The sequence below is a fragment of the Leuciscus leuciscus genome (assembly GCF_965113295.1).
Source record: "Leuciscus leuciscus genome assembly, chromosome: 15".
Lineage (NCBI taxonomy): Eukaryota > Metazoa > Chordata > Actinopteri > Cypriniformes > Leuciscidae > Leuciscus > Leuciscus leuciscus.
Window position 1 is genome coordinate 32,147,768 of NC_138739.1, and position 13,691 is coordinate 32,161,458.

The window sequence follows — 13,691 nt, forward strand, 5'->3', positions numbered from 1 at the left end:
GTTGTTGTAGAGGTCTGGACACATGGAGGAGGGATAAAGGTGCTCAACTTTTATAATCCATGCAATCAGTTAACATTAGATGAAATTAATATAATAAGAACAAAGGTTCTTATTTGATATGGTATGGAGATTTTAATGCACATAATTCACTTTGGGGAAGTTTATGCACATATAGTAATGGGGGAGTTGTAGAAGAGTTTATGGAGGAACAAGCTTTAGTTTGTTTAAATGATGAGGGGTTCCCCCGATTAAGCGTCTCTGTGTGGACAAGGCCTGAAATACAAACCTGAATCAAAACGCACACAACAGTACAGTACCCTGACAGTACCCTCCCCCTCCCGGAAGGCGTGTGGGTGCAGGCAGCTCAGGGGTTTTCTTGTAGGCCTACATTATTTTATGCTCTTACATAATCTTTTAACATTTATTGCTAATAAACTTCATTTGAATGCTGTCTAGCGCATATAATATGATATGATATTATAGTATAATATAGGTTAATATGATTGTTTCTTCTGCACTTTTTCCATTCTTACTTTAAAATAAAATATTAATTTATTAACAAAATCCATTTCTGATATTGCCATGTTGCTATGCAGGTTTGTTTACACATTAAACTCATGGCCACAAGAAATACAGTTGATATTGTTCCCTCAACATAAAAATTCATGGCCATAAGAAAAATATGTCATTCCCTCAACATAGGATCTTAAAGCCACGACTTCACATCACGTGGCCACAACATAAAAATGTTGTTGTTACCTCGACAAAATTACCACGACATGTCACGTTCCCACAAATTAATATGATCGTGACTCGTGACCACGACAAAACTATGCAAACCGAACATGCCCCCTCTCAGTCACCGTATTTTATATATCTTTCATAAATAAATAATAAATTGTGAACCTTGTTGTCAAGTAAAAAAAAAAAAAAACTAAACTTTTATGAGTACTGAGAATTGTCAAATAAAAGCAGTTCGCACAATTCTGACACTTGCAGGGTATTTATTAGAATTTGGTTGCATTACATTACAGATATCACAAGAGTGGCAATGTATTAAATTAAACTGAATGTGAAAATGTAAAATGTAATTAATTTCTTATTCTTCCTTGATATGTTTCTGGATCCAGGAGAGAATGTCCTCATCGATATGAATGGAAAGAGTTCCGTCTGGATTAATGGGAACAGCGACAGGGAGACGAATATCCATCCTTGACAGTGTCATCTAGAGCAGCAGGAACAAAAATAATTTGTTGAATTTTCTTATTATATCTCTGTGAGAGTCATAATTTAACTGAAAACTATTTCACCTCTGGAATCCTAGCAATGACATTCAAGGATCTCTGAGTTGGCAAGGCTGCAGTCAGTTCAATCTCTTTCTCACTGTTCTTTGCTCTTTCAAGTCTAAAGCCCGTCTGGAAAGCCGCCATAGGGATGTGCTTGGACAGTCTAATTGTGAAGGGATGCACAAAAAAAAAAGCCGATTAAACCAGTGCCCTTTTCTAAACTATACAATACATTTGTCATTCAGTGTTGCTGAACATTACTTTTTGGCGTATGTGGTGATAATTATTGGCAGCCTCTCCCATTCCAGCTCTAGACGTGCAGCAGGGAATTCTCCCAGGACACCGGCTTCAGCTTTAGCAGTGACTGCATACTGTTGGCATTCTTGACCCCAAGCAACCTTGGCCTGAAAAGGACATTTGTGTTCAAAATTTTTTATTGATATCAATAATTTCATTCACAAGTTTGCACTTACATATAATCAGATAGGGTATGGAAATATGCGTATTTGGAGTGTCCGAGGAGAGGGCTCCGGGCTCGGAATTTGGCCCGAACCCAGAGTACTCCCCCCATCCCTGGCTGGGATAGGAATAATCGAGAGTAAGGAGTTGGGGTGGAGGACTGTCATCGAACTGAGGTAAATCGGCTATGTATATGCCTCTTGTCGTGCTGATTGGGTAGATTATCTGAACGTGCTCCTCGCAAACTTTGTAAATAAAATATCATCTTGAGAAATTAATTTCTATAATTGTTCTAAATCTTGTCTTTTTTTTTATTCAAAAAAGTTCCAGTCTTACAGTGACTTTGTGCTTGCTCAGCAGGGCACCATCAGCACAGATCTTCAGGTTGTCATTTTCAGCGATGGAGGAAACAACGAGCTGCACTCTTGCTGTTGGCTTGTCAAAGTAAGCAGCAAGTTGGTAGCCCAGCAGCTTGTGGTCAACTCTCACAGCACGGGCAATGACAGCAAAAACAGGTGGAAGAGCATTTCCGAGGAACTTAGCCTGAAAGCATAAACCATAATCAATTTAAGTGGATTTTAGAATAAAATGTCACCTTTGGGTTATATGTTATTAATGACACCAATTGATTCACCTGTTTCTGGAGAGCCTCAAAGCTAGATGCAGTGCTTCCACTGCTTACTGCCTTTGAAGCACCATGGGGTGCCAAGAACTGCAAGCAAAAATAAGTTTTGTAATAAGTAATCGATATAATCTAAAGTAATACTATAAAAAATTGGCTTTTTAGTAGTTACCCGATCTTTGTGGAATTTCTTGAAGGGCTCCATGATAGTGGCAGTCTAAAAATCCATATAAAATGATTCAGTGAAAAAAATATATTTATGACAAAAATATTGGCTACCTAACCAACACGCTACATTCCACTTCCTCACCTTACTCATACGAGAGCTGGACATGGAGGAGCTTGAACTGCTGCTGCTGCTGCTGCTGCTCCTGCGGCTGCTACTGCTGCTTTCAGAAGAGACGGACGCATTTCTGTCTTCAGTCTCCAGGATTTCCCTCAGTTTCAACAGGAAGGCCTTTCCTTCTGGAGTATCCTCATCAATGAGGCTGATTTGCTTAAGGAGTCTCTCAGCAGCTCTAGGACCAACTTGGACTTCAAGCTCCAGTCTTTCAACTGCAGGACCTTCAGCTAAAGCCAAAATGACAATTATTATTTTGTCTGCAAATTTTTCTGTAATTTTCTCTGAAATTTATAATCTTCTCTGAATGAATACCTCTTGTCAGTGCAGCACGGGCTGAGTGCTGTCCAATTATGTAGAAGAGAGGAGAGTTTCTGATAAAAGCAGCATTGTGAGAGTGCACCTCAACGCACCCCTTGATTTCAATGTATGGGACAGCAAGACAGAGAGTCTTGTGAAATGGAGCAGCAGGAGTCTGGGCATTTTGCATGGCCACCTCGGGTACTAAGGGAACAATCCTCTCAGCGTTGGGCTCTTCAATATTTCTGACCACAGCAAGAGTCTCAAAGCTGTTGGAACAAAAAAAAAAGTGGGTCACATCTCACTTTCAGAAATCTTTTGAGCTATTTATGAATTGCTTCAGAATATTTTCTCCACTGGTCTGACTAATATTTCATTACCTCACATCAGCAATGTGTTGAGGAAGCTCAACAGGCAGAGCCTCCACCTTGTAGTTGCCCTTGAGAATGTCTGCTCTTGCAACCACTTTTCCAGGGGCAATAGTACGGATCTTTCCTCTTGCCATAACAGCAGCTTGGATCAAGGCAGTGTTCACTCCCATCACAGCAAAGGTCTGGAGAGCAATACTGAAAAAATAATAATAAGGGAGATTGTTTGTTAACTGTTAACAAATAACTGTTGTTGTGTACATTATGGGCCCTATCTTGCACCCAGCGCAAGTGACTTTGGACACCGACGCATGTATCATTCCTATTTTGCACCCGCGCAAAGCGGACTTTTCCCTCCACAGAAGCACGTCGGTAAGTTAGGAAATACACTTGCGCTCCCGGGGGCGGTTCAGCGCAAAGAGGAGGCGTGTTCCGGCGCAAACGTTCCTTCTTGCTATTTTGCAGGTTTAGAAAACAATTGCGCCACTAACCAGGAAAAAATAGTTTAAAGTCAGTGGCGCGTTGCGCATGTTATTCATATGCTATTTTAAGGGCGCATGCTTGGCCATAATCAATGTAGCGTGTGCACAACGCGCATACACTTTGATTCTCTCATCTACACAGAAGCAGCAGTTTTCATTTTTGCAAATCATACATTATTACGAACGAACGATAGATAGATAGATAGATAGATAGATAGACAATTTATTATAAAAGCATACATCTAGCTTACACATTTACCCAAATTATCATACGCCTGTTTAACCGAAGTTAATTTGGGTGGGTTTCTCCATTTCAATGTAACTTCTCTCTTTTACGGACGTGACGAGAGCGTTGCTCTCCTTGGCTGTGAACAGCTCCTGGCGCGCGCCTGGCAAATCCGCCGTTACAATAGCAATCCGCTATGGAAAAAGCGCGTCTTCTCTTAAAGGGAATGTGAGATGACGCTCTGATTGGTTTATTTCACGTTACGCCCAAACCACACCTATGAATAATGAAGCTACTTCAGACCAACCCATTTTAGATTTGCGCCGGGCGCAAGAGGCATTTATCCCGCCGGGAAAATAGCAACAGCGCCGAGACCCGCCCACAAAGTTACTTGCGCTTTGCGCTTGACACTTGCGTTTCAGATCGTTAAAATAGGGCCCTATATCTCATCTTCATGAATGTAGCTGCAAAAGTGTACCTTGGTCTAGCTTCAGCCTGGAGTTGAACATCAGTCTTCTTGAGCTGCTCAAGAGTCATAGTCTCAATCTCCTCAGGGAGAGGAGGTGTAATGGTGGCCTTAACTAGAGGGATGAACAGAGCAACATCAAACTTCAAAGTGACACCCTCATATCCAAGGTAAGATTAACAAAAAAAATCTAAGAAAAAACATACCATTGAGACTTGCAGTAGCGACAGCAGCAGTGTACAAACTGAGCTCCATAGGCAAACCAACTGCTGTTGGCAAGATACGACGCACTTCAGATGCAAGCAGGGGTTTGGCATAATGGAAGGCAACTCCTTCCTGCAAAGCTTTAAGGGCATGCTTCAACAGTTCACGTGGTTTGGGTCCAGTGACCATCTAGGGATAGTGTTTATGAGAAACTTTATTCTAATTGTGAGAACTATTTTTGAGACAGAACACAAAAAATATATTAATGACAGAGAATACATAAAGTACAACACAGTACCGGTATTGCTTCTTCAATGATGGTCTTGTCAATGTTGAAATAAGCCACTTCTTGTCCAAGTAATTTGATATAGGCTGAAGCCAATGGCTGATTGGTTGGCAAGGTCTTCCAGTTTGCGAGCTTGAGGAATAAAAAAAGAGAAGTCACACACATATGCCTATGTCATGCTTATAATATTACTTAAAAGTACACAATTATATTGTACACAGGACATGAAAACGTACAGCTCTCAGGGTGCGCTTGATCTTTGTGATATGGTCAACACTTTCATCTGCAGCAGGAGATTGCAGAAGAGCCTCCTGGATTCCTTCAGTTCTCACACCGATCTGTTTGAGAGAATCAACTGAGTGAAGACTGACACTTAAACATTTTAAAACCATGAACATGTTTTTTAATAACTCTTGGTTGTCCCACCTCAAGAACATCAGCAGCAGCTCCAGCCAGGTAAGCACGTGCTTTAGCTACAACAGCTCTGGGCAGGATGGTGGCGGCATCATTGATCATGTAGGCACTACCAGCAGCTCCAATCATAAGAGGAGCTGCACAGGAAAAGAGGTAAGAATACATTTAATGTGTCAGGAGAATTTTTTACACATTTTAAGAAACACCCATGACACTGTTCGTTTTTTAGCTCTCTTATAAAAATGGCTAGACTCACTATGATAGAAGTCCAGCTGAATGGCTCTGCTGAAACGGAAGCTAAGCCTGTCCAGTTTGCGACTCATGAGCTTGATGGCAACATTAGCTGCACCCGCACTGAAATGGACAACCATGATTACCTCTGGCGTGTGCTCATTTTATGTGATGAAGTAAAATATGTGAGAAATGATTTGCTCTTACACAGCTGCCATATCAGGTGCAGTGATTCTGGTCAAGGACTTGATGTGGGAATAGGCAAAGCTTGCAACATGCATGTTAGTCTCAGTCTTCAAAGCACCAGCAAGATTGGAGACGAGAGCCACTGAGGGCTTGGACTCAAACAACACAATACAAGCAACCATACGCACTTCAGGGTGGAGAGTCCTGTCCAATACAAGCTGCAGGGCCACTGGCTGAACCTGAGCCAAGAAACAAGGTTAGTATATTATGGGAAGAAAATATGTATAATGTTTTACAGTAATTGATTCCTATAGTGTCTGACACTTACCAGTTTGTGCTCTTTCTTGGCAATGTTCCTCAGGGCCAAGATGGCATCAACCTGGACTCTAAGAGGTAGAGAAGTAGCTGCAGTTCTCAGTCCAGGTAGGAGCTTCATGATGGTTTTAAGACTAGCAGGGTGACCAGCATTGCCCAGAACTTTCAGAGCCAAAGTGATTTCACGAATGTCATTCTTTGAAATGGCCTCTGCAGCAATCTCATGGATGGGCTGAGGAGTTTAAGGCACATTTAGACAAATAATATTGATAATATTTAGTAAGATACTATTTTTCTATTATAGTAAATATTATATTAAGTCCATGGCAGAAATGTATGGAGGTCTTGAGTCGTTTACCCTGAGGAGCTCGGCAGAGCAAGTGGGAACTTCAACGCAGTGTTTGGCAATCATGGAACCATATCCCAGCATGATGACTTCACGAAGAGCTGGGATTGTGGCGATTTTCTCGTGCTTAGCCAAACTCTGTTCAGCAACATACATAAATGATTAATTTGATTTTGGTCATATTTGAAGAACAGCACTTTGAGTATAGTAAGATGTACCCACAGCTGTCAACTGGATGGTCTCCAAATCAGCAGTGACCATTTGCAGAGCAACTACAAGAGCCTGAATGAACTCAGGAATGGTAAGTTCACCGGCCAGGAACTTCTCCTTGATGAATTTTACAATGACTGGTGTGCCAACAGCAGGAAGAGCATCCAGAAGCCAGCGCCTAACAGATTCATTGTTTTAAAATATATTCATAATAAAAAATTGTCTTTGAACTATATTCCTATGAACATATTGCTCAAATATTGTACCTGTAAACTGGTTTGTCTTTGAACTGAGCCCAGATAGCCTCAATATTCTCCAAGGTGGCAGCACGCAGGAGTTGGATGAGCTCAAGAAACTTAAGTGGAGCATCATCATGGACCATGGCATCATTGTTTGCAACAAGGTGCTTTAAGACCTCGATAATCTAGAGAGAGTAAGGGGCAACACTCAGTTGATCATGGATCAAAGGCTTTGACTTGGAGACTGTTAACGATTTTTAGTCATGAATTATACCTGAGCTGGTGCATTACTGATCTTCAGGAGTTGAATGGGGGTCTGAAGAATTTCAGTTGAAAACTCATACTGCAGGGATCCACGGGCCAAGTAATCAGCTTTGATTGGAACAACAGGCGTCTTCTCAATCTCAGCAAAAGTCAAGGTTTGTCTGAAAAAAATAAAATAAATCTTTATCTCTTAGTAATATTGTTACTTCATATTTTTAAGAGAAATCTCACAGAGGAGCAATCTTACTTTGCTTCCATCTGGGCAGCACCATGGATCTCATTGAAGGGTGAAAACTGATGCACTTCCTCAACTGTTGCTTCAGCGATCAGTACACCGGCGGCAGATGGTTTCATGATGTAGTTGTAAGATGCAGTTTCAATCAGACTCTTGACCCTCTGTTGGGAGAAAGGTATGTGACCACTTGACTCTTGGCATTTTCGTTATATTGAGTAAATATTTCAATTCTTTCTCGTCTTTTTCATTACCTCTGTGCATTCAGCACACCTCTCAGTGTATGCCAAACCGATGTCCTTCATGATTCTCTCCTGGCAGTGGGTCAGATCCTTAGACTTGGTGACAATAATGTGGTTGGCCTTTGGATCCTCACTGATGGCGTAGTGGGTCCTGCACACTCCCTGAACTCCATCCTTGAAGAACAAGTAAAAAATTAGATTGCAGAACTCAAAATGGATCAAGTGTACGGATCACTTTCTTACCTCTTGCAGCTCATAGATGTTCTGGGTCTTCTTGAGGTTGAGCTGAAGGATATTGAGGATTCCTCTGTGCAGGTTCATTACTGTAGGGGAGACTCCTGCAGGGGCAAATACCTGTCCAACCACACCATTAGCATACTCAAACTTGATGGGAATCTGAAGCTGAGCAGCCAGAGCTGAAGTGAGCTTAGTGGCAGGAACAAATGGATCCTTGGGCCAAATGCCAGCATACTCGTGGAGTAGAGGATCCATGAGCTGAAAAGGAATATTTTCACTTAAAACAAGGGAATTGTTGCTTTTAACAGTCAATGCTTGCTAACACAGTTTTAGTTTTTCCTTAGTGTTGAACACCTAAAAATTTTACAATTCATAAATGTCATTACCTTCATCATGAAGGTGTTCTCTGTCACGGCACTGAGGTGAACCTTGCTGCTGACTTTTATTCCTGCTCTGGCCAGACCTTCTTGAGGAAGACCACCCAAGAGCAGAGCCTCATACTTGTACACATAGGTCTTGTCAGGGGCAAACTCAGGAACTGAAAATGGTAGAGTATTTCTTTGGTTGAGTTAAAGCAAGTATGCAATAGTTGTAAATTACCTATTTACAAATAACCAAATTAAAAAAATTGTACTTACCAAGGTTGATCTGTTGACATGCTAAAAAAAAAAAAAAAACACATGAGAAAATATGCTTTTAAAACGACTTAATTTAATTTTACTTAATTAATTTACTTAATTAAATTAAATTTAATGAACCTATTTTAAGAGGTTCTAATTTACTTTCTTAAAGAGAAATATTTTAAGAAAAGAGATACAGGAACTTCTTAAGTTCAAAACATAAAACTTACCCACAAGGGCTACAGTCAGGGCAAGCACAACAGCTCTCATGGCTGATGGTTTGTGAAGAGCTCAGAGAATCAGATCTTTTATATTAGTTTACTGCTGCCCCTTTATTTATTTTTTTAATGAATTATTAACAGATGTCTTTAAACATAACACGACTGTTGAGTCAACCTCTGAACATCAATATCAATTAGAGGTTAGGTTACCCTGGCCTGTCATGTCACCATCAAGAGCAATAACCAATGTCAATTTTGTATTTGTCTTCATTTGCCAAGAAGTTTTTAATATATATATATATATATATATATATATATATATATATATAGTATATATGTATTGTTAGTAGAATAAATAAAGTAGTTCATTTATTTTTTCCAGATATACTGTATGTATGTATGTATGTATGTATGTATGTATGTATACATACCAATGTTCTGTTTTCAGACCTCAAATATTGCAAAGAAAACAAGTTTATATTTGTTTTTAAACAACACAATACTGTTTTAAGTTAGGAAGAGTTCAGAAATCAATATTTGGTGGACTAAGCCTGATTTCAAACCAAGTAAATACAATACTTTGTTTTAGGTTTACTTTAGCTTATTTATTGATACTGTTATGTTTCAATAAGTAATAAATAATGTTTCAGTAAATAAGCTAAACCCACCGGTCCTCCTTAACATTTCGATTTAATAATCCGGCCCTCGAAATGAAGTTAATTGAATAGCCCTGGCCTAGGCCATCTTTGTGGAGAGCAACAATTCTAATTCTCAAATCCTTAGAGAGTTATTTGTCATGGAGGTGCCATGTTGAACATCCAGTGGTCAGTATGAGAGAATTGTACTCAAAGCACAAATTTTATCTGCTCTAATACAAGATATAGCTATTTTCACTTAGGGTGTACTCACTTTTGTTGCCAGCTATTTTGACAATAATGGCTGTATGTTGAATTATTTTCAGAGGACAGTAAATATATACTGCTATACAAGCAGCACATTTACTACTCTAAAATATATACAAGTTTCATTTCTATATTATTGTCCCTTGAGAAGATATACTAAAATGTTTGCTGAAATGAACACATTTACCTCAAAATGATGGGCTCTATCTACTCATCATGTAGCCATAAGAGAGAGGGACACAGGAATATTTCCTGATCAAAAATCAGACTCAGCCAATGGACCAAAACATAGACTTTTCAGTAGTGACATGAAAATGCGAGACACATTGTTTCGTGATATAAAAAGAAAATGTAATAAAAATATACATATATTTTTGAACTTAGATAAGATATTATAAAGATATTTTTAAAAACAACAATGGAAATAACTGCAAAAAATATTTCAATATCATTTTCATAAGTTGAAATTTAAGGGTTAGGGTTTGGGACAGCCATCTCCCAATTAAAAATACCCAATAAATTATGATTTTATATATATTAAGCTTACTGATATTTTAAATATTTTTGTTGGATTCAAAAGATAATAGAAGCATCTTAGTTAGCATTTAAGATTTGAATACGTTTTTTGGTTGTGGGACAGCAGTTTGCACCAATTCTGTAGAATGGTCCGTATATATTAGAGAGATGCATCGAAATGAAAATTCTGGGCCGAAACCGAAAATTCTGGATGCGCTTGTTGTTTATGATTATTGTTTTTGATATTGGCCTAATGCCTATAAATGCCAAACCTTTATACATTTGAGTCCCTCAACCTAATCAAACCATCTACAGTGATCACTCATAGCATAGTGGATTTATTTATTGGAAAAGACAATCAGAAATTGCTTTGTTTTCATAGGGTCACACAAGGTAAAGGGATCCACTGTCCTGTGGGTTGCGCTGTGTAGTTCAGTTCTATTGGATCATTTGATACACTTTGCTCTGCATTTTTTTTGTAGCTTTTTGCTCTCAAAGAACACAATATAGACAGATTTGGCATAAGACTATCAGTTTTAGGTTAGGTCACTCTGGCTAAAGTCAATATTAGTTTGAGGACCATGTCACAGTTTCACTTGAAATATTTTATAATTTTTCATTTTACAATGTTTTACTCTTAATACAAGTAATTTCAGTATGAAAATTCTGAATTGCTCGTGAAATATTTAGGACTGTGCATGTTTTTGTGGCTCCATCAGCCAGACTCTTTTAGGGCATTGTCATGAGATGATTGACGTATGGCACCTTTTTTGTGGCTCTAGAGCTGTTAGTTAAATAATAATAGCACCTTACGCAATAAACCACTATGAGAAAAGATGGCAGATTTTTAACAAAAAATTCAAATCCTGTGCCAGCTAGGGACGCTCTGATTAATTGACCACTGATCAAAATTATCTGATAAATGAATTTGATGCATGGTCTCTGAACTTCTCTGAACTTGCCCATCACGTAAATCACATGTCAATAACACATAGGGTGCAACACTCACATTGTGAAAGGGGCTGTGAATATGAAATGCTTGTGCAACCTTTGTGTCAGTCTCCATCAGAAGTAATTTGCCAGAAATGTACAGGATTATTTTACAAATTACTCAGAAAGTTACTGTGAAATAATGCGAATTCATGCTGGCCCATATTTATTTATTTGTTTGTACAAATTATTACTGTGAATAAACAGCAAAATGATGCTTAAATCAGAGTAACAACATTCTTTCTGCACTTCTTGGAACGCTCAGGATTTCCCAAAACAGCCTTGAGTTCACCGCGTCTCTCTTTCTTTACAGTCCTCAAGTAGCTTATACCCTATATCTCCCGGGAATTACTGAAACGAGAAGCAGGTGTTATACACTCTGAACTTGACCAAGGCTGCATTCCAGTCCAAAATTGTCTTGCCCTTCACTTGCTAACTTCCCTCCGTCTCGTTCTCTTGGATGTACGTCACAATCATAATGCATTGTGGGACATATAGGTGCCTGAAGTGTACATATGAAGTAAACTCGCTCCCTCTGTCAAAATCGAAGGAACGAGGGTCTGTCCATATAAACTTCCCTCGTCCACTTCACGAAGTGGAACGCACTTCAAAATGGCGGCAGGGATTCCCCCGAGGGGAAGTGCTTAGGGAAGTTCGCAAGTGCGTGTCTAAAAGTGGACTGGAACGCAGCCCAGTACTTGCCCCGCGCTCGTCTCCTGGCTTGCTCCGCAGACTTCGCTGAACCACACCCCCCTCATAGAATATTAAATATGCTAATTGGCTGATTTTAAGGTAGTCAAACTATTCTAAGCATGAATATGAAGATTTTATTTTAGCATTATTTAAGAATGAAGATTTGCCAATAACTTATTCCAAATTCATAACTGTTTGTAGATGGATCTTTCACTATAGTGAAGCATCTGCTAAGATACAACTTTGAAAGATGTGACATCATCTTGCAACAACATTTTTTTTTTATAAGCAACTCTTAATGCATAATACAGTATGATCATGTATGTTCGGTTATGTTATGTTCTCTTTTGGTTCTGTTTTCCCTGTGCAACGCCTGTGTTCCCTAGTTAGTTTCCATGTTTGTTGAATAGTTCCATACACCTGTGTCTGTTCACACCGATTACCTCTCCCCATGTATTTAAGCCCTGAGTTCTTTCTGTTCCTTCTGGTAGTTTGTGGTTGAAGTTTTTCCTCCCATGAACTCTTGCGTGTGAATTTTGATTTGTTAATAAAGAATGTTTATTTTTAGATACTACTTTGTTTTGTCATGTGAACTAAGGCACGTCTCCCAGGGAACAGTCTTTGAGAGGATTGAGCAGTGGGTGTTGCTGGTAAACAATGGATAACAATGATAATACGATGGTGGCAGTAGCAGTAACTCCTTCATTAAAGGTAAATGAACTTTAAATTCTCCAACACTGTAAAATGAATTGTTGCTGCATTAAATTAAGTAGGTCTATAATCCCAATGGCTGGTCCAGTCATATCAACTGTTAAACTTGTGAAAGTAAACCCTGCATGTAGTTAATGTAAAAAAATATGTTGCCACGAGTTATTGATCACATTTTCCCCCAGTGTACTTCATTTGTAATGACATTGTGATTTCTTCTTTAGTGCAGTTTTACACAATACACCAACACTTTTACCTGTTCCCAAGCAAGTAGTGGCTGAAGCATGTACAGTAAGTGGACTTTCTCTAACTTTACCTCAAAAGGAAATAAAGTGCAACACTTTGTAATTCCCATTTGTTTCCAATGCACAGGACAGTGAAGAAACCCTCTCAGATGACTGTCTTTTGGAGAAAGTATTTGTAAGTGCATACATGACTTTACTTAATTTATACGTGTGTACCTATTATTTCTGACTGCAATATGAGTAGCATGAGTCCACATCTACAGAGAGGCCTACGTAAGAGTATGTCAAAAGAAATGACACAGAGGTGGGCAGTTTTGTACTTTTCCTTTTTATTTTTGTTGCATGAGGTATGCGTTGACAGGTTTATGATTATTTATTTATTTTCCACAAATGACACAGGGTGATATCCATTCCCTATATAATAGGAGTCTTCAACAGAAAATAGAGTATTTTGAAAAAACAAAACTTAGGGGTGAACTTGACTACTTAAAGAAAAAACCTGGCACTAGAGATAAAGTTGCTTCAAAAGAAACTTCAGCGTAAGTGCTAATACACTTTCACACAGGGTACTATTGCTGACCTTGCATAATATCTCTTATTGCAGGCTAAATATGACTTGATCACTGGCCTTTCTTTACAAAGAACAATTGAAATAAAACTCAAGGAACTAAGCATATTTGTCTTGTCTTTTATTAAACATTTAATGAAATGTTTTTTTTTTTTTAGGTTTAAAATAAAATGCACAGACAGGCCCTGCTTGGGTTTGAAATAAAAAGCACATACATGTAGGAGATTGATTACCCAATGGTAAGTAATTAAGATAAACTGCTCATTTAGATGA

General features: G+C 38.8%; 2 protein-coding genes across 2 annotated transcripts in view; one reads left to right on the forward strand and one right to left on the reverse strand.

Moving 5' to 3' along the window:
- dzank1 (double zinc ribbon and ankyrin repeat domains 1) overlaps nucleotides 1–13,691 on the forward strand; it is a 232,988-nt gene that overhangs the window by 15,933 nt on the left and 203,364 nt on the right. The gene's annotated exons all lie outside the window — the stretch shown is intronic.
- LOC309475410 (vitellogenin-like) lies at nucleotides 1,006–8,845 on the reverse strand (the record flags this gene model as incomplete). The annotated part of the gene is made up of 27 exons (XM_082138171.1): nucleotides 1,006–1,225; nucleotides 1,311–1,449; nucleotides 1,548–1,690; nucleotides 2,082–2,288; nucleotides 2,380–2,457; nucleotides 2,540–2,584; nucleotides 2,678–2,937; nucleotides 3,023–3,276; nucleotides 3,388–3,573; nucleotides 4,562–4,664; nucleotides 4,756–4,942; nucleotides 5,052–5,171; nucleotides 5,276–5,377; nucleotides 5,466–5,590; nucleotides 5,710–5,807; nucleotides 5,892–6,109; nucleotides 6,199–6,417; nucleotides 6,544–6,669; nucleotides 6,754–6,919; nucleotides 7,008–7,165; nucleotides 7,255–7,405; nucleotides 7,492–7,640; nucleotides 7,731–7,892; nucleotides 7,962–8,213; nucleotides 8,342–8,493; nucleotides 8,594–8,614; nucleotides 8,806–8,845. 27 exons carry the CDS (start codon nucleotides 8,843–8,845, stop codon nucleotides 1,100–1,102), a joined length of 3,987 nt encoding a protein of 1,328 aa, XP_081994297.1. The 3' UTR covers nucleotides 1,006–1,099.